The sequence below is a fragment of the Theropithecus gelada genome, chromosome 14 (assembly GCF_003255815.1).
Source record: "Theropithecus gelada isolate Dixy chromosome 14, Tgel_1.0, whole genome shotgun sequence".
Lineage (NCBI taxonomy): Eukaryota > Metazoa > Chordata > Mammalia > Primates > Cercopithecidae > Theropithecus > Theropithecus gelada.
In genome coordinates, this window is record NC_037682.1 from 14,349,212 (window position 1) to 14,369,161 (window position 19,950).

General features: G+C 43.8%; 1 protein-coding gene across 1 annotated transcript in view; it reads left to right on the forward strand.

Moving 5' to 3' along the window:
- Positions 1–467: 467 nt before the first annotated feature.
- Positions 468–19,950, forward strand: part of OSBP (oxysterol binding protein) — a 41,967-nt gene continuing 22,484 nt past the window's right edge. The window contains exons 1-7 of the mRNA XM_025357230.1: positions 468–1,303; positions 5,975–6,183; positions 7,826–8,076; positions 15,491–15,689; positions 15,944–16,046; positions 16,415–16,469; positions 16,676–16,807. Coding sequence (XP_025213015.1) covers positions 948–1,303; positions 5,975–6,183; positions 7,826–8,076; positions 15,491–15,689; positions 15,944–16,046; positions 16,415–16,469; positions 16,676–16,807 — 1,305 coding nt within the window. The 5' untranslated portion in view covers positions 468–947. The remainder of the gene's footprint in view (positions 1,304–5,974; positions 6,184–7,825; positions 8,077–15,490; positions 15,690–15,943; positions 16,047–16,414; positions 16,470–16,675; positions 16,808–19,950) is intronic.

Consider the following 19,950-nt stretch of genomic DNA (forward strand, 5'->3'; position numbering starts at 1 on the left):
GCTGACTGCCGAGAGTTACTCTGTCCGCCAGGTTCTTCCTAACAAGAAGCTACAAAGGTCTTAATTCAGAAAACGTGAACACGACAACACACCCATGTCAAAAGAACGCTTTTAAGAGGCCGAGTCACTCTCACCTCCCACCAACGTCCCAAAGGCTGAAACAGGCGGACACGCCCCCAAGCGCTCTTCTCGGATTTCGTTGGTTGCCCCGGCCTGCCCCTCTCTTATTAAGTATCTCTCATTGGTCAGCAATGCCGCTTTCACAGCCAATTCTCAGAACCAATCATCTCCAACTATTGCCTCGCCTCTCCACCACGTGAGTGGCATAGGTGCTAACCAATAAAAAAAGAAAATGAAGATGTAAAGACAAGACTCCTTCCCTTTTTCCTCAACTCGTTCAGTAAATGGTAGAAAATGTGGAGCAGCTGATACCAACCGCCAATCCATAAGGGCGGAAAAGGATGATGAGAAGAGTGATGGGAGGGGGTGACGTGGCAGTGACAGGAGCATAAACTGAAATGAGTGGCGGAAACACCAGCCAATCGGCGATCAGATTGGCCGGGCACCCCGCATTCTCCCGTCCTCCCTGAGCGCTGGAAACTTCAGGAAAGCACCAATGAACTTCTTCATATGTCTGATTGGCCTTTATCTGAACCAATCGACGGTGGGCCAGGAGGACGCGTCCCACCCCAAGCTCTCACTGGGCGCTGTAGAATGACAGGCCCGAGAGAAATGCCAATGTCCGCGGGGTCTTCCTCAAGTGACACTCAGCGGCACCAATCGACGTCCTTCTTCCCGGCGGTCGAGCCCTCCTCCCCGCGGCTCGCCTGGCGGGGCGGGGACGCTGCGCGGCGGTGGCTGATGCGGTAGCGTTGTGGGGCGCTCCGGGCGGCGACGGCGGCTCTCGTAGGCGGTTCCGGTCCTGTGTCTCCAGGCGGCGGCGGCTCATGGCGGCGACGGAGCTGAGAGGAGTGGTGGGGCCAGGCCCGGCAGCCATTGCAGCACTTGGCGGCGGCGGCGCCGGTCCCCCATTGGTGGGAGGAGGCGGCGGCCGCGGAGACGCGGGGCCAGGCTCCGGGGCCGCGTCAGGGACTGTGGTCGCGGCGGCGGCGGGAGGCCCGGGGGCCGGGGGAGTGGCGGCGGCTGGCCCGGCCCCTGCGCCGCCGACTGGGGGCTCGGGCGGCTCGGGCGCTGGGGGTTCGGGCTCGGCTCGAGAGGGCTGGCTCTTCAAATGGACCAATTATATCAAAGGCTACCAGCGGCGGTGGTTCGTGCTGAGCAACGGGCTCTTGAGCTACTACAGGTAACTGCTTCCGGGGCGCCGTCGCTCACCTTGCCTCTCCCATCGCTGCCGACAGTCCCAGCGCCGGCATTACCGCCAGCCGGCACCGCAGCCAGGGTTGCCCCAGGCCCCTTTTCGTCATCTGTGCGGATTGACAGCCTGGGGGTCAGACCCCACTGTCACGAAGTGAAAAGCCCCTGGACTTACACCTCACCTTCCCTCGGGTTACCCACTCTTGGTGCCTTATCTTCCCTTCACTCCCGGCCTTTCCAGTCAGCAATTGTTTGGAGAGCGTCTGTTCTTCCATTATATTTCCACCAGCACGTGGGTGCAATTATTAATTCTGCAAGCAAGGCACTGGTGTGGGTACTAAGGGAACACAGCAGAGCAAACCTGAGGCACTCCTCCCAAGGAACTTACATGGGAAGTCCCAAGTTTTAGCTGTCAGTGCCCAGTCTCCAAAACTCAAGGTTATTCGTAGCTCTTGATGTGCCCGTCCTTGCTTCCTTCACATTGAGACACAAGGGCATCAGTCACACTGGGTGGCTTTGGTATTCCGTCCCCTTTCTGCCTTATCTCTCCAAGACTTTGCATACGCTCTTGCCTCTGGACAGCCCAGAATGGAGATGTGCACCCCAGTGCTGCTTTTATTTTTGCTTGCCCCACTTCCTCCCGTGGAAATGATTGTTTTACCCAGTATTTCTGTGATTTTTTGGTTCGTTGGGATTAACATTTATTAAAAGAAGAATCCATGTCTTTGGTATGATTACTTCTGTTCAACAAGGTGTTTTGGACTGTTTAATATATATTTATGGTGACTTATAACTTGGCCATCGCCATCACATAGCATGCTTTGGGGCTAAAAAGGATAGAGGAGTTAAGATAGGTGATTTGGGGACAGGGCGTAGACATTTCCTGAGGGCTGCACAAGGTGTCTAGGTGTTTTATATACAGTATTTCATTACAGTATTTTGTTGACTCCCAGCAACAACCCTAGGAGTTGGGAAATATTCCCATCTTACTGATGAGGGAGACAGACTTAGCATGGGCAACTTTCCCAAGGTTTTGGAGGAGTTGGGATTTGAAACTACTTCTGTTCACACTAATCTAACCTAAAACTCAGGTTAGTGTTAAATGAATCAGTCAGTTACAGAGATAATTGCTTATCAATAGCGAGTAATTTTATGGATCATGCTTACTATGTGTATTTTATGCAAAAAGTATAAAAATCTCCTTTAAGGGATATTTTGCTTAATGACATTCCAATGGAAATATTTTTTTCCAGAGACCATCCTCTTTGAGACCGAAAACACTGATGTTGAAGAGCAGTTCACTCTATATTTCTTTTCCTTCACCAGGAATCATTCTGCCACCCGGAGAGTTAGGCTGAACAAGTCTCTTTTTCCATTAACTCCACTGTAGTGGCTCTTAGAGAATTTTGAGGAGAAATTGAAGGTGGGAATTGGAGGTTGTTGGCAGGAACACATTCTTCTTACCTGTCCTCTTACACGGCAAAATGCGTTAGATAGCTCATCCTCACTGCTTCATCAACAGTTGTGAATAATTGTATATTTCATTTGCATTACTGTATTCAGAATTGATTTTAACTATAACCCTTTCTAACTATCCAGGACCATCCATTTGAACTTAGATTACAAATCTAAAATTTTAATTTCCCCAGATTTTTCTCTCATTCAAGTTCATGTTTTCCTGTTATTATTGACCATCATTTTAATGTTTAATTGCTTTGTATCCTGACTTGGGTAGCAAGTCAATATTACTGTTTTTGCGTTTTCAAAAATTGTATATCACCCCAGGGCCTTCAGGTGTGGTCATTTCTCATCCAAGTTCTTACCAGATCCACTTTCCAGGCCAGTGGATTCTTTGATCAGTACTTGTGTTGATCAGTAGTGATCTTAGACACTAATAACTTATATGTTGCTGTCTCTTTAAGTATTTGTTACCACTTTTCTCCCTTACAAGAGCTAGTGGTACCTGTCTGAGTACAGATACAACTCCTTCCCAAACACACCAAACCACATATTGGGAAATATGCCATAGGCCTGCCCTAGCCAACTTAGACGGTCCCAGCCATAAACAAACCAGCGGGATCCAGAGTTACCAATCTGTGCACTACCCTCAAAATTGCACTGAAATACTTCCTATCAAATATACTGGCAGTTATTTTTTCCTGCAGGGTTCTTCTGGTCCTCATCTTCCTCCAAGAATTACCTAGACAAGTGTCATTCCTCCTGCTTTTCATACCTCCAAAACCTGCAGTTTCTTATATATACTGTTTCCAAAATACTGTTTTCCTTTTAAGTGGGATTGTGTACTTCCTAGACCCATCCTCGGATGAGCTGTCCTAATAGGCCTTGGCAAACCATTTCCTTCTTTTTACCTATCCTGGGCTTCCTTACGTACCCAGTTACTTAGATGTCCCATTATTTAAAACCTTATATGGAATCCCAGCTCTCCCAGAAACATCGTGACAGGCCATAGTATTAGTTTTCCTGGCTGGCTTCTAGAGATTGAACTACTATTTCAGCTAGCTTTTTCAGGAAAGAACTTTCGGGTCAGAAAATACCACCTAATATTGTAGTGCCTGAAGAACCTCTCTTGTACCCTGAGATTCGTGTCTTTCCAGCTTCCGCACTAATCATTTATAATCATAAGTGTATCTGCCCAAACGCAAGAGCTCCAAGATCAAGCCTGCCTTACTCCCAGAGTTCCTTGGTATTTTTTAAACTGCTACAGACTTTTTGTAATTTGAGAAACTTCTTTAGTTTACAATGATGACCCAGGCAGAAGAGATTCCTAAGAAGTGGTTTGTGAAAAGCTCCAATAAGGAGGAATGTGGAAGAAGGTCCAAGTAGTATCCTTGGAGTAGAGAACATAGCAAGCTGGCCTGTCAGCTGTGCATCTGTAATTCAGCCTGCATTATTCATAATGTAACTGAAGCTTGGGGGTGGGGAGGTAAGAATAGAAAAAACGGATTCATGTTACAGTGTAGCAGGTGCAGGAGATGGAAAATGGCCCAGTCCATTGAGACCCCTCTGGCCTTCCCATACTACTCGTGTGCATTTGAGGAAGGAAGAACAGTTCATGTGAGAAATTGAACAACAACAAACCTGTCTTCCAGACTTTCTCAGACATACCAGATCTTATGGGGTGCGTGCCATTTCTGGCATGCAGGAATTCTGGATATGCCAGGTGTGTTTGGCTGCTTAACTCCACTAAAAGGGAAATGGCTCTGTTTTGTACTGTGGCAGTTGGCAAAGGACTTTGACCTCTGTATTCCAATTTGTACAGGGAAAACTGCAGTCTCAACATGCAGGTTCCTGGGCATAACCAGCGGGTGGTAGGGAAATGACACCGTTTGTGTTAGACACTCGATTGCGCTAGAAGCTTGATATTTTATGTGAAGCTTGGTGTTTTATGTGAAGTGTCTTATAGCTTATTGTCACCAAGTAATGCTGCAAAGTTCAAAAGTTAGTCTATTAATAGAACTGTCAGTCAGTAGAGATCGGGAAAATTTTTACACCCAGGCCTCTGAGAGCAGATCTGCTGAATCTTTCCTAGCTATTAATAGACGGCTTAGGAGTTCCCACCAGTAGAGTATGGTGGACCTTAGGAATGAACATTTTCCGGAAAGATTAAAACACTTGGTGATTCCTTTTTACTTCCCCTGAAAGCTAGTTATTCTTATTTCATATCATTTGAACCATAGCCGATATTTCATACTCTAAACATTTAAGTGTGCTTTTTTACACTTCTGCAATATAATTCTAAGCATGGTGTAACAGTTCTCGTTTGGGCTGAGTTACAGTCAGGAGCGAGATGGTTTGGTATATATAAAATGGAGCTATTCTTAGGAAATGAGACTGTTGCATAAGGTTATAGGGCAATTTATAATTATAACTTGCTAAGTGAAAGATAATTCCTGACTGCAAAAGGGCATGAGGGAACTTACTGAGACGATAGAAATGTTCTACATCTTGATTGTGGTGGTGGTTACGCAATTGTGTACATTTGTCAAAACTCATTCAGTTGTACCTTTAAAATTGCTAAATTAACATTGCATGTAGTTATACCTCAGTAAAGCCTCTTTCTTTCTTCCTTTCTTCCTTTCTTTCTTTTTTTGAGACGGAGTTTCGCTCTTGTTGCCCAAGCTGGAGTGCAGTGGTGCGATCTCAGCTCACTGCAACCTCCCCCTCCCGGGTTCAAGCGATTCTCCTGCCTCAGCCTCCTGTGTAGCTGGAATTACAGGTGCACACCCCCATGCCCGGCTAATTTTTTGTATTTTTAGTAGAAATGGGGTTTCACCATGTTAGTCAGGCCGGTCTGGAACTCCTGACCTCAGGTGATCTGCCCACCTCGGCCTCCCGAAGTGCTAGGATTACAAGCGCCCGGCCTGTAAAGCCCATTTCTAAAAAGAAAATGGTAAGAGGGACAGCAAAGCAAAAAGAAAAAAAAAAAGAAAATCTGACTCAGAAACAATACCATAGGCTCTGAAAGGAAATGCCTACTAATTGTTTCTCGAATTTTAGGGACCCGTTTGAGGGACCAGAACTTGCTGATTCCTAAGACGAGCATATTTTCAGGGAGCTCAGAGTTATGAAAAGAAATGGAATGTGATAAAGAATAAACCATCAACTTTCTGTTTAACTTGTCTTTGTCTTGTTATTGCAGATCAAAGGCAGAAATGAGACATACCTGCCGTGGTACCATCAACCTCGCCACAGCCAACATCACCGTGGAGGACTCCTGCAACTTCATCATTTCCAATGGGGGTGCTCAGACCTACCATCTGAAAGCTAGTTCAGAAGTTGAGCGGCAGCGCTGGGTGACGGCCCTGGAACTGGCCAAGGCCAAAGCTGTGAAGATGCTGGCAGAGTCAGGTCAGGAGCAAAGAACACCTGCCTGGGGAACTTTCTGTTTGCCCCTTTTATGCACAGATTTTGTTTGTCATCGTTATGCTGTATCATTTGATTATCACCTGTATCCTAGATGTCTCAAGCTTCTCATCTTCATGCAGTATTTCTGCTGGAGTGATGGTTCTCAACCAGGGTTGATTCTCCTCCCCAAGGGACATTTGGCAATGTCTGGAGACATTTTTGGTTGTCACAGCTGAAGGGAGGGAGCTGCTATGGCATCTAGAAAGTAGAGGCCTGGGATGCTGCTGAACCTCCTATACTATGCCAAACAGCCGCCAAAACAAAGAATTATCTGGCCAAGGTTGAAAAATTCTGTCCTAGAGGCATAACAGTTGTTCTTTTGCCTTTTAATTGGCTACCTTAAAATTTTGAGAAATAATTATTTTATTGCTGGGTCAGTCTTGGGAGTATTATACCTCACAATTTGGAGCTATTCATGCTTTTTCTCCTGATATCTTCTTACCTAACCCTTTGTTAGTTAAGCTGAAACAATTTTAGTAGACTGCCAAAAACTGTATATGTGATATTTTCTATGAAAAATCTTCATTTTGCTGCATTAGTTAACTAAAAGGAGCAATCAAGTTATGTTTTGATTATTCTTCAAGGAAAATGGTAGGATTTTCCACTGATATGTTGATAGTTTAATCATACTGAGCTTGTTTACCTAGCATCGACCAAGATGGTCACCTGCTGACTTTGTTATCTTATCCCCTGTCATTTCCCATACTGTATATTCATTCATCAGTGAAAGGAGAATTCATTGGTTTGTAAATTTTTGGTAGTAAGTTATATTTTGACTTTGGCCCTGTCTCTCTGTCTAGCATAAAGGACAGGTCTTTTTTTTTTTTTTTCTTGCTTTGATTTTAGTGTTGATGTTAGCTTCTCCAAAGGAAGTGACACTGCTAGAAAACCAGTTTGCAGTTATGAAGTGTTGAGTGTGAGAGGTACAACATAGCTTCTATACTTGACTTATTATTGGAGAGCTATTTAAAGTGAGTTTTTGCATTATTTTCATGGTGGCTTTAGTCATGAAGTTTCTGAGCTCTCTTTCAGAAGAAAATTGATGGCCTTTTTTGTGATGTGGACTTTGTCTACAAAGAGCTAGACTGTGATTCTCAACTCATTTAATACAGGTCCCATCAGTCACCTATCAGATGTTAGTGGATTTGCAATAATAGTTAGCTTGGACTAGATAGGAATCCTCAAGCTAGAGTTAAAGAGCTCAGTAATTAATTCCCAATTCCAAGAGCCTTTCAGCTTTTCCATTCTGTCTTGTGGGTCAGTGGTGTTCAAATTTCAGTGTGTATCAGTTACCTGGGCAGCTTATTAGAAAGGCAGATTCTTGGGCTTTGCCTCACACCAGCTAAATCAAAGTCTCTAGGGGTGGGCCTAGAGACTCTGCCCCTTTGAGAAGGACCTAGGGTGTTTGTGGTGCAGGTGATCTGTGGACCACACCATAGAGAAACCATCTGGTAATGGCAAGTTTTCAGTGAGTCAGAATGCGCACAGCATGAGGAATGTTGGTGTGTTTCTGGACAGAGTAGGTAGGGTTCCAACTCTTACTCCTGGTTCTGGATTCATGTAACCTTTCTTTTCATTCCTGCAGATGAATCAGGAGATGAAGAGTCTGTCTCACAAACTGACAAGACTGAGCTGCAGAATACCCTTCGGACCCTCTCCAGCAAAGTAGAGGACTTGAGCACGTGCAATGACTTGATAGCTAAGCATGGCACAGCTCTGCAGCGTTCCCTCAGTGAGCTAGAGTCCCTGAAGTTGCCTGCTGAGAGCAATGAAAAGATCAAACAGGTCAACGAACGAGCCACACTCTTTAGGATAACATCCAATGCCATGATCAACGTGAGTGCAGATGGTGTCTGTGTTGCTTTTTGATTCATTCCCTCTTTGAAACATAATTCTCCCCAAATGCCTAAAAATTGTAATTGATAAAAGCACGGAACATTAGGGTCTGCTTCATTGCTCAAGGGCTTTAAGTTACATTGTTTACTGCATGAAATAGAACAGGCTGTACAGATTGAATGACTTTCACGCTCTGCTCCAGTGATCAGGAGGTCTTTGCTTCAGCTGGGAATCAGGAGTTCAGGGTTCCTGCACTGACTGCTCTACAACCACTAGGACATCTGATCAGTATTAGCTGAGTCCCTTAATTTCTCTAGGTTGTGATTTTATGTGTGTATTTATTTATTTATTTATTTTTGTCTCACTTCATCTGTTGGAACTAAAAGATCTCCCTAAGTCCCTTCCATTGTCATGTTCTTTGAGTTTTAAGTTGGAGTCATCTCCTTACTTTACTAATGCATTCAGGCATAAAGGGTGGTAAGTGAGGCTAGATCAGGTACTAGTGAGAACCTTATAATACTAGTTATTCCCATCTTTAGTCCTTGAATTCAAGGATAATTTTGGTGATAAGACAAAATATTCAACTTTGGGCACCTTTCTTTAAATAGGGTGGTAAAACTTCAGCCTCCTTATGACTCCTAACTTGGGTGGCTGTTGTTGGTTTGCAGAATATTTTAGCTACTTGGGTGCAAGACTCTGAGTAAACAGAGCACCAATGGCATTACCGATGTATTGATATGTATGAAATGAATACATGTGTTAAACAGTGCTGCTTTTCCTCTACTGATTCTTGCCTGGCAGGTTGTTTTAGTTACCTTCTACATAAAAACACTCAAAGGCATTTCATAAGTGAGAAGAGTACTCTGTGAGAAATTATGCAGGGTAGATTTTTTTTCCTAATTAAGTGGGGTGAAATTACCTCTCTAGTGCCAGACTTTTCTTTTCTTTAGGATGCTATGATATGTCATAGTAAGATATATCATCTGCTTTGAACTAGTTTAGTTCATGTCACCCCTAAACGTCAAAGATATTTCCCATGACCATGGGAAAGTATCATTTTTCTCATTTAACCCCCTTCTTACTTAGAAAGTTGTTATAACCTTTATTTTAACATCGTTTTTCTGTTGTTCAGTGCTGTGATTCACACTTTGTTCAGTGCTGTGATTCACACAAAGTAAAAAGACATATTCTCCACTTAGGAACTGCAGGAAGATTATCTTCTAGGACTGACCAGTCAGCCATTCAGGGTGCCTGTGCTTCTGATGTCTGGTCGTGTATTCCTGGAGACTGTGTGTCTGGTTTTCCAGTCCCCTTGTGATCAGGAAAACCTCATTAAGTCATACAGTCAATTAAATAGTAAATACGTATACTTTTTTTTTTTTTTTTAAGACGGAGTCTCGCTCGGTCGCCCAGGCTGGAGTGCAGTGGCCGGATCTCAGCTCACTGCAAGCTCCGCCTCCCGGGTTCTCACCATTCTCCTGCCTCAGCCTCCCGAGTAGCTGGGACTACAGACGCCCGCCACCTTGCCCAGCTAGATTTTTGTATTTTTTTAGTAGAGACGGGGTTTCACCATGTTAGCCAGGATGGTCTTGATCTCCTGACCTCGTGATCCGCCCGTCTCGGCCTCCCAAAGTGCTGGGATTACAGGCTTGAGCCATTGTGCCCAGCCATACGTATACTTTTTAAATAAAACAGCTCGGCACAATGGTCTCCTGAGAGTGAATGCCACCTTTTATCCAAATCAGGTGAACACCCCACTCCATAATTTTCTTTTTACTCTGATGTAAAAATTTTGCAAAGTAAAGCACCCCTTTATAAAACTAAAACTTTAGTTTCAATTTTTCTCTCGAAAATGTACTCATCTTTATTCGCTGGGGGACATTCTTCCCTAAGTTCTAAGTGTCCAGAGTTTGTGTTAAAGGGTATGATCTCTTAGAAGTCAGAGGTGAGTTCTGTTTTCATTCTTTACTCTCTTGCTGCACTGCCTATGCCCTTTTCCTCGCCACTTATTGTTTAAAATACACTTTTTTTAATCCCTGTGTTGTTTCCTTTGTACCTTTTAGATGATACTAGCAAGGCCTTAAGTATAATACACATGTTAAAAATTAACATGCTAAAGCATCACAGCTCCAAACTGGCAAAGTTATATCAAAGGAAGAATATATTTCACTCAACTTCTTCTTTAAAAATTAATTTAATTTTTGATTCAAGGGGCATGTGTGCAGGTTTGTTACATGGGTATACTGCGTGATGCTGAGGTTTGGGCTTCTAATGATCCCGTTGCCCAAGTAGTGAACATAGTACACAACAGGTAGTTTTTCAACCTTTGGTCCTCTTCCTCCCCACTTTTGGAATCCCTAGTGTTTATTGTTTCTATCTTTGTGTTGGTGTGTACCCAATGTTTAGCTCCCACTTATAAGTGAGAACACATTTTTTTTTTTTTTCTGTGTCTGCATTAATTCACTTAGGATGTTGGCCTCCAGGTGCGTTCATGTTACTGCAAAGGACATGATATTGTTCTTTTTTTTTTTCTTTTGAGACGGAGTCTTGCTCTGTTGCCCAGGCTGGAGTGCAGTGGCCAGATCTCAGCTCACTGCAAGCTCCACCTCCCGGGTTTACGCCATTCTTCTGTCTCAGCCTCCTGAGTAGCTGGGACTACAGGCGCCTGCCACCTCGCCCGGGTAGTTTTTTTGTATTTTTTTTTTTGGTAGAGGCGGGGTTTCACCATGTTAGCCAGGATGGTCTTGATCTCCTGACCTAGTGATCCGCCCATCTCGGCCTCCCAAAGTGCTGGGATTACAGGCTTAAGCCACCGCGCCCGGCCAATATTGTTCTTTTTTATGTCTGCTTCAGTTTCTTGACTGCTTAGGATAGAACTTTTCTAACTCTTAAAGTGAATCTAACCAGAGAAGTAAATTTGACACTTTTAATATATTCATCTGCCATCTATTGAGCATGAGCTGTGTTTCACAAACTGTGCTAGTGGATATTGCTGAGGGCAGATATGGTCCGTGTCCTCAGGAAGATCACTATTTAGTGAGGGTTGAAGAATTAAAGGGATCATTAGGGACTATGCTAAGTGACTTGATAGAAATTAGCACAGGCCACTGTGGTATAGCACTTCGGAAGTATTTGGCTCAGACTAGGAAATTTCTCTAATTTCCTCAACTAAATTCTGAAGGAGCAGTGAGAGTCTTCCTATGAAGAAAGGCAAGCTAGAGCTTGGGGCCTGGAGGCCAGCTGCCTCCATGACCTATCTATGTAACTTGAGGCAACTTGCATCCTGTCCAACTGCCTCTGTGACCTAGCTGTATAACTTAGGGCAACCTGCATCCTCTGTGACATCAATTCCTTATCTATAAATGGTAATGATACTAGTAGATACTTCAAAGGCTTGTTGAAAGGCTTCTGTCAGATAATTGATATGAAGTGCCTGACATATGATTGTCTCTGGCAAATTTTAATTGCAGTCAGTATTACTAAATGGGAATGAGGCCAGGCATGGTGGCCTCATCCCAGCACTTTGTGAGGCCGAGTCAGGTGTATCACCTGAGGTCAGGAGTTCAAGACCAGCTTGGCCAATGTGGTGAAACCCCATCTCTACTAAAAGAAATAAAAAAATTAGCCAGACATGGTGACTGAGGCACGAGAATCACTTGAACCCAGGAGGCAGAGGTTGCAGTGAGCTGAGATCACACCACTGCACTCTATAGCCTGGGCAACAGAGCAAGACTCTGTCTCATAAATAAATAAATAAATAAATAAATAAATAAATAAATCAAGACTCTGTCTCATAAATAAATAAATAAATAAATAAATAAAATAAAATAAGATAAAATAAAAGGGAATGAGGGAGAAGCTTTGATCCAGCTACTGGTATGGGATATTCAGATCCATCCCTTTCCCCAGAGTCTGGGAACGGCTGGTAATTGACTGTTAGTCAGGCAAGGAAGTAGCTAGCATGAGGCTTGGGAGGAGTTAATTGTGGGGGAAAGGAAGGGGTGCAGATCATACTAAGCTTGGTAGTAGTGGATTAGAAGATGAGACCAATTTTGATGCAGTCATAATTTTTTTCTTTTTTTTTGAGATGGAGTCTCGCTTTGTCACCCAGGCTGGAGTGCAGTGGTGTGATCTCAGCTCACTGTAACCTCCACCTCCCGGGTTCAAGCATTTCTCCTGCCTCAGCCTCTCAAGTAGCTGGGACTACAGGCTCAACACCACCATGCCCAGCTAATTTTTTGTGTTTTTAGTAGAGATGGGGTTTCACCATCTTGGCCAGCTGGTCTTGAACTCCTGACCTCGTGATCCACCTGCCTAGGCCTCCCAAAGTGCTGGGATTACAGGCATGAGCCACCGTGCTTGGCCTTTTTCTTTTTCTTTCTTTTTTTTTTTTAGAGACGGAGTATTGCTCTCTCACCCAGGCTGGAGTGCAGTGGCACCATCAGAGCTCACTGCAGCCATAAGCACCCAGGCTCAAGTGAGTCTCACTCCTTAGCCTCCTGAGTAGCTGGGATTATAGGCAGAGCCGCTACACTCAACTTTTTTTTTTTTTTTTTTTTTTTGAGACAGAGTCTCACTTTGTCACCCAGGCTGGAGTGCAGTGCACAATCTTGGTTCACTGTAACCTCCACCTCCTGGGTTCGAGCAATTCTTCTGCCTCATTCTCCCAGGTAGCTGGGACAGGCACACATCACCATGCCTGGCTAATTTTTGTATTTTTAGTAGAGATGGGGTTTCACTGTGTTGGTCAGGCTGGTCTCAAACACCTAACCTTGGGTGATCTGCCTGCCTCAGCCTCCCAAAGTGCTGGAATTAAAGGTGTGAGCCACTCTACCCAGCCTCTTTTTAAAATTTTTATATCTTTTTTGAATTTTTATACAGAGATGGGGTCTTGTATGTTGTCCAGGCTGGTCTCAAACTCCTGGCCTCAGGTACTGACGCTCTGTCTTGGCCTTCCAAAGTGTTTTATATACGTGTGCCACCATGCCCAGCTTATGATGATAATAACACCTTATTGAATGTTTATTGTGAGCCTAATATGGTTCTAAGTGCTTACATGTAAAACAGCAACTCTATGAGGTACTCTATTGTTATTATTTGTTTATGGAAAAGGAAGATGAGGCACAGAGAGGTAAAATAACTTACGTATGTTTGTACAGCTAGATAGTGGGAAGGATCTGTGATTTGAGCCCTACCAGTCCAACTCCAGAGTATGCACTCTGTACTGTTTCTGAGTATGGAGGATGGAAAGACGTGTACAGATTTTTTAAATATTAAAGAAGAATCAGTAGGACTTGATTACTGGCTATGAGGAAGGAGACAAAAGTAAGAGAAGGATGCTCCTTAATTTTCTGGCTTGGACAACTGGGAGGGCCCTGAAAGTTGGGTTGGAGAACATCAAAGGGAAAAGCAGAGATAACATAGGAAACTGATGAGGCTGGGCGTGGTGCCTCACACCTGTAGTCCCAGGTGTGGATCCCTTGAGCCTGGGAGTTGAAAGACTAGCGTGAGCAACATGGCAGAATCCCATCTCTATAGAAACTACAAAAATTAGCTGGGCATTGTGGCTCATTCCTGTAGTCCCAGCTACTTGGGAGGCTCAGGTAGGAGGATCAGTTGAACTTGGGAGGTTGAGGCTGCAGTGAGCCATGATTGTGCCACTACTCTCCAGCCTGGGTGACAGAGCAAGAACATGTCTTAAAGAAACAAACAAACAAAAACAAACAAACAAAAACGGAAGGTGATGAGTTCACTTTGGGACGCATTAATTTTGAAGTTACTTTGAGCCGTTGAATAGGGAGTTGGATATTCTATTCTGAATCTCAGTGAGGGCTAGGCTAGAATTACTGATTTAGTAACCGTTAACCTATAGGCAATGGTTGAAACCATGGGAGTAAATATCCTGTTTACCTTTTAGCTTCTCTATATAACAGGGAACAGCCTTTTAAGCTTACGTTGCTTGCCTCCTTCCTTTGTTTATTTATTAAGCAAACTTTATCAGATCCCTGTTATGTACAGAGCAACTAAATTAGGAGCTGGAGATCTATATATGAATAAGCTCAAAAATGTGTCTTTAAATTGCATATGATCCATCTGGAGAGATAGAAAATCAGTCACGATACTGCCGTGCATGTGTAAAATAGAAGTTTGTGCAAAATGCAATGGAAATGTAGAGAAGAGACTGGCTGCTTATGAGACTGGTGGGGAGGTGTCACAAAGTAACATTTGCCATAGATCTTAAAGAAATATTTCCCCTTTCTTAGAAACGGGATAGGGATGGGCATTCAAGGTAGAGTGAATAGCATATGCTGAAGTAGGCAGGCCTGAAAGAAATCTGTGTCCACCGCCGGGCACGGTGGCTTATGCCTGTAATCCCAACACTTTGGGAGGCCGAGATGGTTAGATCGCTTGAGTCCATAGGTTCGATACCAGTCTGGGTAGCATGGCAAAATCCCATCTCTACAAAATACAAAAATTAGCCGGCCATGGTAGTACATACCTGTAGTCCCAGCTGCTCGGCGGGGCTGAGGTAGGAGAATCACGTGAGCCTGGCGAGGTTGAGGCTGCATTGAACTGTGATCTGCGTTCCACTCCAGCCTGTGCCCCGAAATCTGTGTCCAAGAAATGGTGAACAATTCAGTGTGGCTGCATTGTAGGGTGCAGTGCTAAGTACACCTGCCTGGCGAGGAGAATACAAGGCAGTATTGTGAAGGTCCCTTTATGTTCATAACCAATAGTTAGTATTTGATCCTCATGTTAGTGGGGAGCCAGTGGAGGGACTTGGTATAATCATGTTTGTGGGTTTTTTCTCTAAATGCCTTCTTTGGTTTTTCAAGTAGGCTTCTAATATTTTTCTTTTTAACCCTTCTTCCTGCACACTGGAAGGCTCCTAATTTTTAAGATCAGTTGTTTCTCTTAGTGACCAAAATAAAAACAAAATGAGTTTCCCCATACTAGACTACCTCAGTGTAGATTCTCTGTTCTTGGTGTCTGAATTCCTTAGCTTTCAGTTACTTGAGTTTAGTCAAGAATTTGTTGAAAGTAGTTATCCTGTGTGTGCTGTCATCCTTCTTTCAGTCAACAGTTCTCTACTTTTGGTGCAGTTCACATACCTGCTCTTTCTGATGTTGCCACAAATACTTTGTCTAGGTTTACTGCTCACTTGGCGTTTGTTTGGTTCTTATGACCAGGAAAGTATAAAAGAACCGTGATAACCGTATTTACTTTTTTTCTGTGTTTGACCTTGATTTCAGCATGGAGCTAGCTGTCCCTGATACCTTGGCATAAAAGGGAAAGTCTTTCATTGTAATTTGCCAGTTAAAAGTTCCCGGAATAAGGTTACTCAATGGGCTTGCAGAAGCCTGAGGGGAAACTGACTAGTTGAGGTGACACAGTCAACGCTTTCTCCATACAGGCCTGCAGAGATTTCCTCATGTTAGCCCAGACCCATAGTAAAAAATGGCAAAAGTCACTACAGTACGAAAGAGACCAGCGTATCCGACTGGAAGAGACCCTTGAGCAGCTGGCGAAGCAGCATAATCACCTGGAGAGGGCCTTCCGAGGAGCCACGGTGCTGCCGGCAAACACTCCTGGCAGTGTGGGTTCTGGTAAAGGTAAGACGCTTAGCTCTCAGGTAGCCTGGTCTAAGCTGAGCCAGATGGTTTTCTGCAATTGATAGGAGAACTCCAAACTCTCCACAGTCACTGACTCGTGTGAAATGGAATTGGAACCCATTGATTTATTCTGGATTTTCCACTGCTGTCTACCATTTTTTGCTGTGTTTGTGGCTAGTGTTTAAAAGAACTTGCTCTATCAGACATTTAGTAAAGATAACCAAAGTCAACAAATGGGGCTTTTCTTCTTGTAGATCAGTGCTGCTCTGGCAAAGGGGACATGAGTGATGAAGATGATGAGAATGAATTTTTTGATGCACCTGAGATCATCACCATGCCTGAAAATTTGGGCCACAAGTAAGTTATCCTTGATTGTTGAAGAAACTAAACATATTTGGCCATCAAAAGGTTAAAAACATTTCAGTGAGAGTATTGTAATTGTCAATATTCAGTCTGGGCCCTTTTCCTTTTTTTTTTTTTCTTTTTTGTCTCAAGATCTGTTTGTAGAATGGGCCCTTTTTCATAAGTGAAAAAGTGTCAGCTTTTTTACATAAACAAATTCTCCAGAGATATTTAAATTCATTCCTATTCTAAATGTTGTCATTTGATCACCCATCAATAAGTTTATACAGTATACTTGGCATTCTGCTTTGTAAAGAAATGTCCAGGACCAAACTCTAGTTCTGGTTTTTGTTCTCATTCTCCTGTGTTTCCCATCCGTACAGACGTACTGGCAGCAATATCAGTGGAGCCAGCAGTGACATCAGCCTTGATGAACAGGTAACTCTTATATGGGAGTTGTCAGAGGTGAGGGACGTGGGTTGTGATTCCCAAGGAATTTTTTTTTTTTTTTTTTTTTTTTTTTTGTGAAGTGCTAAGAGAAACTGATTTTTTTTTTCTTTTTTTAGCATGGGGGAAGGGAAGGTTATAAATACCAGGTTTTCTGTTCTTTGTGGGTGGTTGAATGGCTTTGTTTTTGCTCTCAGTACAAGCATCAGCTGGAGGAGACCAAAAAGGAAAAAAGAACCAGAATACCATACAAGCCAAACTATAGCCTCAATTTATGGAGCATCATGAAGAACTGCATTGGAAAAGAACTCTCTAAGATCCCCATGCCGGTAAGGCTCTTGTACACTGGAGCTGCTGCCAGGAGTTCCTCTCAAGCCTCAGTGGAAAGAGTGCTGATATGACAGCCCCACCCACTTGTGCGGCAGTTTGTGGCATGGTCTCTTTTACCTTTACAGTCATAAACTGTTCCTTAAATTTAGCTGCTTTAATTTTGGCTCTGGATCTGATATGTTCCCAGATCACCTAGAATCAGATGTGTATTTTCAGTAACAGTTATTTTTGAGCAAATTCCTATGCTAGATGCACTGGGGACATGCATGCAAAGATAAATACATCATAGTTTTTGTTTTCAAGAAGCATGTAGTTTAAAAGAGACAGACATGAAAACAGGTAGAAAACATTATTTTCTGTGATAGTATTATGGAAAGTACAACACAGACAAAGGCTTAGGGAATACCGAAGCAAAAATCGTTCATTCAAACCAGAAAGATGAGGACCCTCCCCATGGCAAAGATGGTGTTTGGGCTGACCTCCCTGCCCCCTGTCATGTCTTCCTCCAATCTGTCTACACTGTTGTCAGAGTGATTTTTGAAAAATGGCAAATATCAGTCCTCAGCTTAAAATCCTTTACTGGATCTTCATTGCTTTCAGCATAGTCCAGATACCTTAGGGGGCTTGGTAACTCCTCCCCATGGGCAAGGCTCCACCCCACATGTCCCGAGTTCTAGTCATTAGGATTACCTTCAGGCATCCTGTCCTTTCCCTCAGGGCATTTGTACATACTGCTCTTTCTGCATGGACTTCTGTCAGTTCCCTATCAACACTTGCCACCTTTTTTCTGCTGTGGCTAATACCCATTTCTTCAGGATGCAGCTATAGTGTGTCTTTTTCAGCAGACCTCCTCCAGTGCTTCCTATCAGGATGAAATGTCTCTCCTTTGTGTTCCAACAAGTTCCACTGTTTATGGTGTAAACAGTGTGTATCACTGCTTGCTCATTTCACAAGTATTTTCTGGGTGTCTACTATTTGCCTGATGTTGTCCTAGTTTTCAGTTAGGTATAGAAGATATAGGTTCAATTTATTAAAGAAACAAATTCTTGAGGCCAGCTGTGGGGTTGGGGATGCAAAAACAAAAAAATCAGAATATATCAGTTTAAGCCAGGGCTCAACAAACAGCATAATAGTTTGTGATGTGAAAATTAGATGAAATTCAGATGTTAACATCCATGACGTTTTATAGGAGCATGGTGATACTCTTTCATTTACGTATCATCTGCAGCTGCTTTCATCCTACAACAGCAGTGTTAAGTGGTTGTGGCAGAGACCATATGGCCCTCAAAGCCTAAATATTTACTATCCAGTCCTTTACAGAAAAAGCTGTCAACCCTCTGCCTTAAACAAATGTTGACTTAACTCATTATTGTGTTCAAGCCCAGAAGTAGGTGGTCCAGGGCTAGTGCCATAGTCTGTGGTGTCAGGGCCAGGTTTCTTTCTATCCTGGGGTTCTGCTGCCTTTGGCCTCAGTCCGCAGGCCCAAGTGGCTGCTCCAGCTTGAGTCATCAGAGCCTCATTCCAGCCAGCTGGAAAACGGAAAAAGAGGAAAGGCTGTACCTTTTAAGGTGCTTCCTGGCTGGATGCAGTGGCTAATGCGTGTAATCCCAGCACTTTGAGAGGCCGAGGCAGGTGCATCACTTGAGGTCAGGAGTTCAAGACCAGCCTGGGCAAAATGGTGAAACCCTATCTCTACTAAAAATACAAAAATTAAACGTGCGTGGTGGTGCACACCTGTAGTCCCAGATACTTGGGAGGGTGATGCAGGAGAATCGCTTGAACCCAGGAGGCAGAGGTTGCAGTGAGCTGAGATCACACCACAGTACTCCAGCCTGGATGACAGAGCTAGACTCTGTCTCAAAAAACCAAGAAGATGCTTCCTGGAAGTTGCATAAATCACTATCACTTAAAGCTTTGTGGCTAAAACTTAGCTATATGGCCACAGGTAGCTGGAGAGAAGGCTAGAAATGAAGACTTCTGTTCTGGATGACATGACCTTGTGAAAAATTAAGGGTTCTACCAGTTGTAGAAGAAGGGAAGAATGGATAGTGGGGATGGGCAAGTGGCTACAGGTTTTGTCAACAGCCAGCTACTTAGCATACAAAAATACAGAAGCATTCCCCCTACCCTCTTGAAGCTATGGACCAATGTGTAGTTTTTGCCTCTTCATAGACTGCATTCCTCGTGATCAGGGGCTACATGTTGATAGTCTTTATATCCTCCATGCTTAGCCCTGTGCCTGGCATGTGTAAATCATTCAGCAGATGTCGAAGTAATTAATTAACTGGGTCTTGGAAAACAAATAGGTTTATGTATAAATATGTAGAATTTTTGTTAGAAAAGTATTGGGCTGGGTGCATCCTAACACTTGGGAGACTGGGGAGGACCGCTTGAGCCCAAGACTTCAAGACCAGTCTGGGCAACATGGGGAGACCTGTCTCTGCAAATAATAAAAAATTCGACTGGGCACAGTGGCTCATGCCTCTAATCCTAGCACTTTGGGAGGCCATGGTGGGTGGATTGCCTGAGCTCAGGAGTTCGAGACCAGCCTAGGCAACATGATGAAACCCTGTCTCTACTAAAATACAAAAAATTAGTGGGGCGTGGTGGCGTGTGCCTGTAGTCCCAGCCACTCGGGATGCTGAGGCATGAGAATGGCTTGAACCCTGGAGGTAGAGGTTGCAGTGAGTCGAGATGGTGCCACTACATTCCAGCCTTGATGACAAGCGAGACTCTGTCTCAAAAAAATATATATATATATAATAATAATAAGTTAGCCAGGCATGGTTGTGTGTGCCTGTAGTCCCAACTACTTGGGAGGCTGAGGCGGGAGGATCACTTGAGCCCGGGAGGTTGAGGCTACAGTGAGCCATGATCTCACCACTGCGTTCCAGCCTGGGTGAGAGCGAGACCCTGTCTCAAAAAAAGGTTGACCTTCAGGTAAGAAAAGGCCATGAGTAACCTTAGGATAAACCTAAAATAATAATTAGTTTATTGGGGGCTTGAAGAGATTCCCCACTTGCCTGGAGTATTAGGTGCCTTGAAGGGAGTAGTGGGAAAGTGGACTGGAAAGGCATGTCATTGCAGTCTCAGAAATGTAGTTTCTGCTTAGAAAGAGCTTCTGGTGCTGGCCGGGCACAGT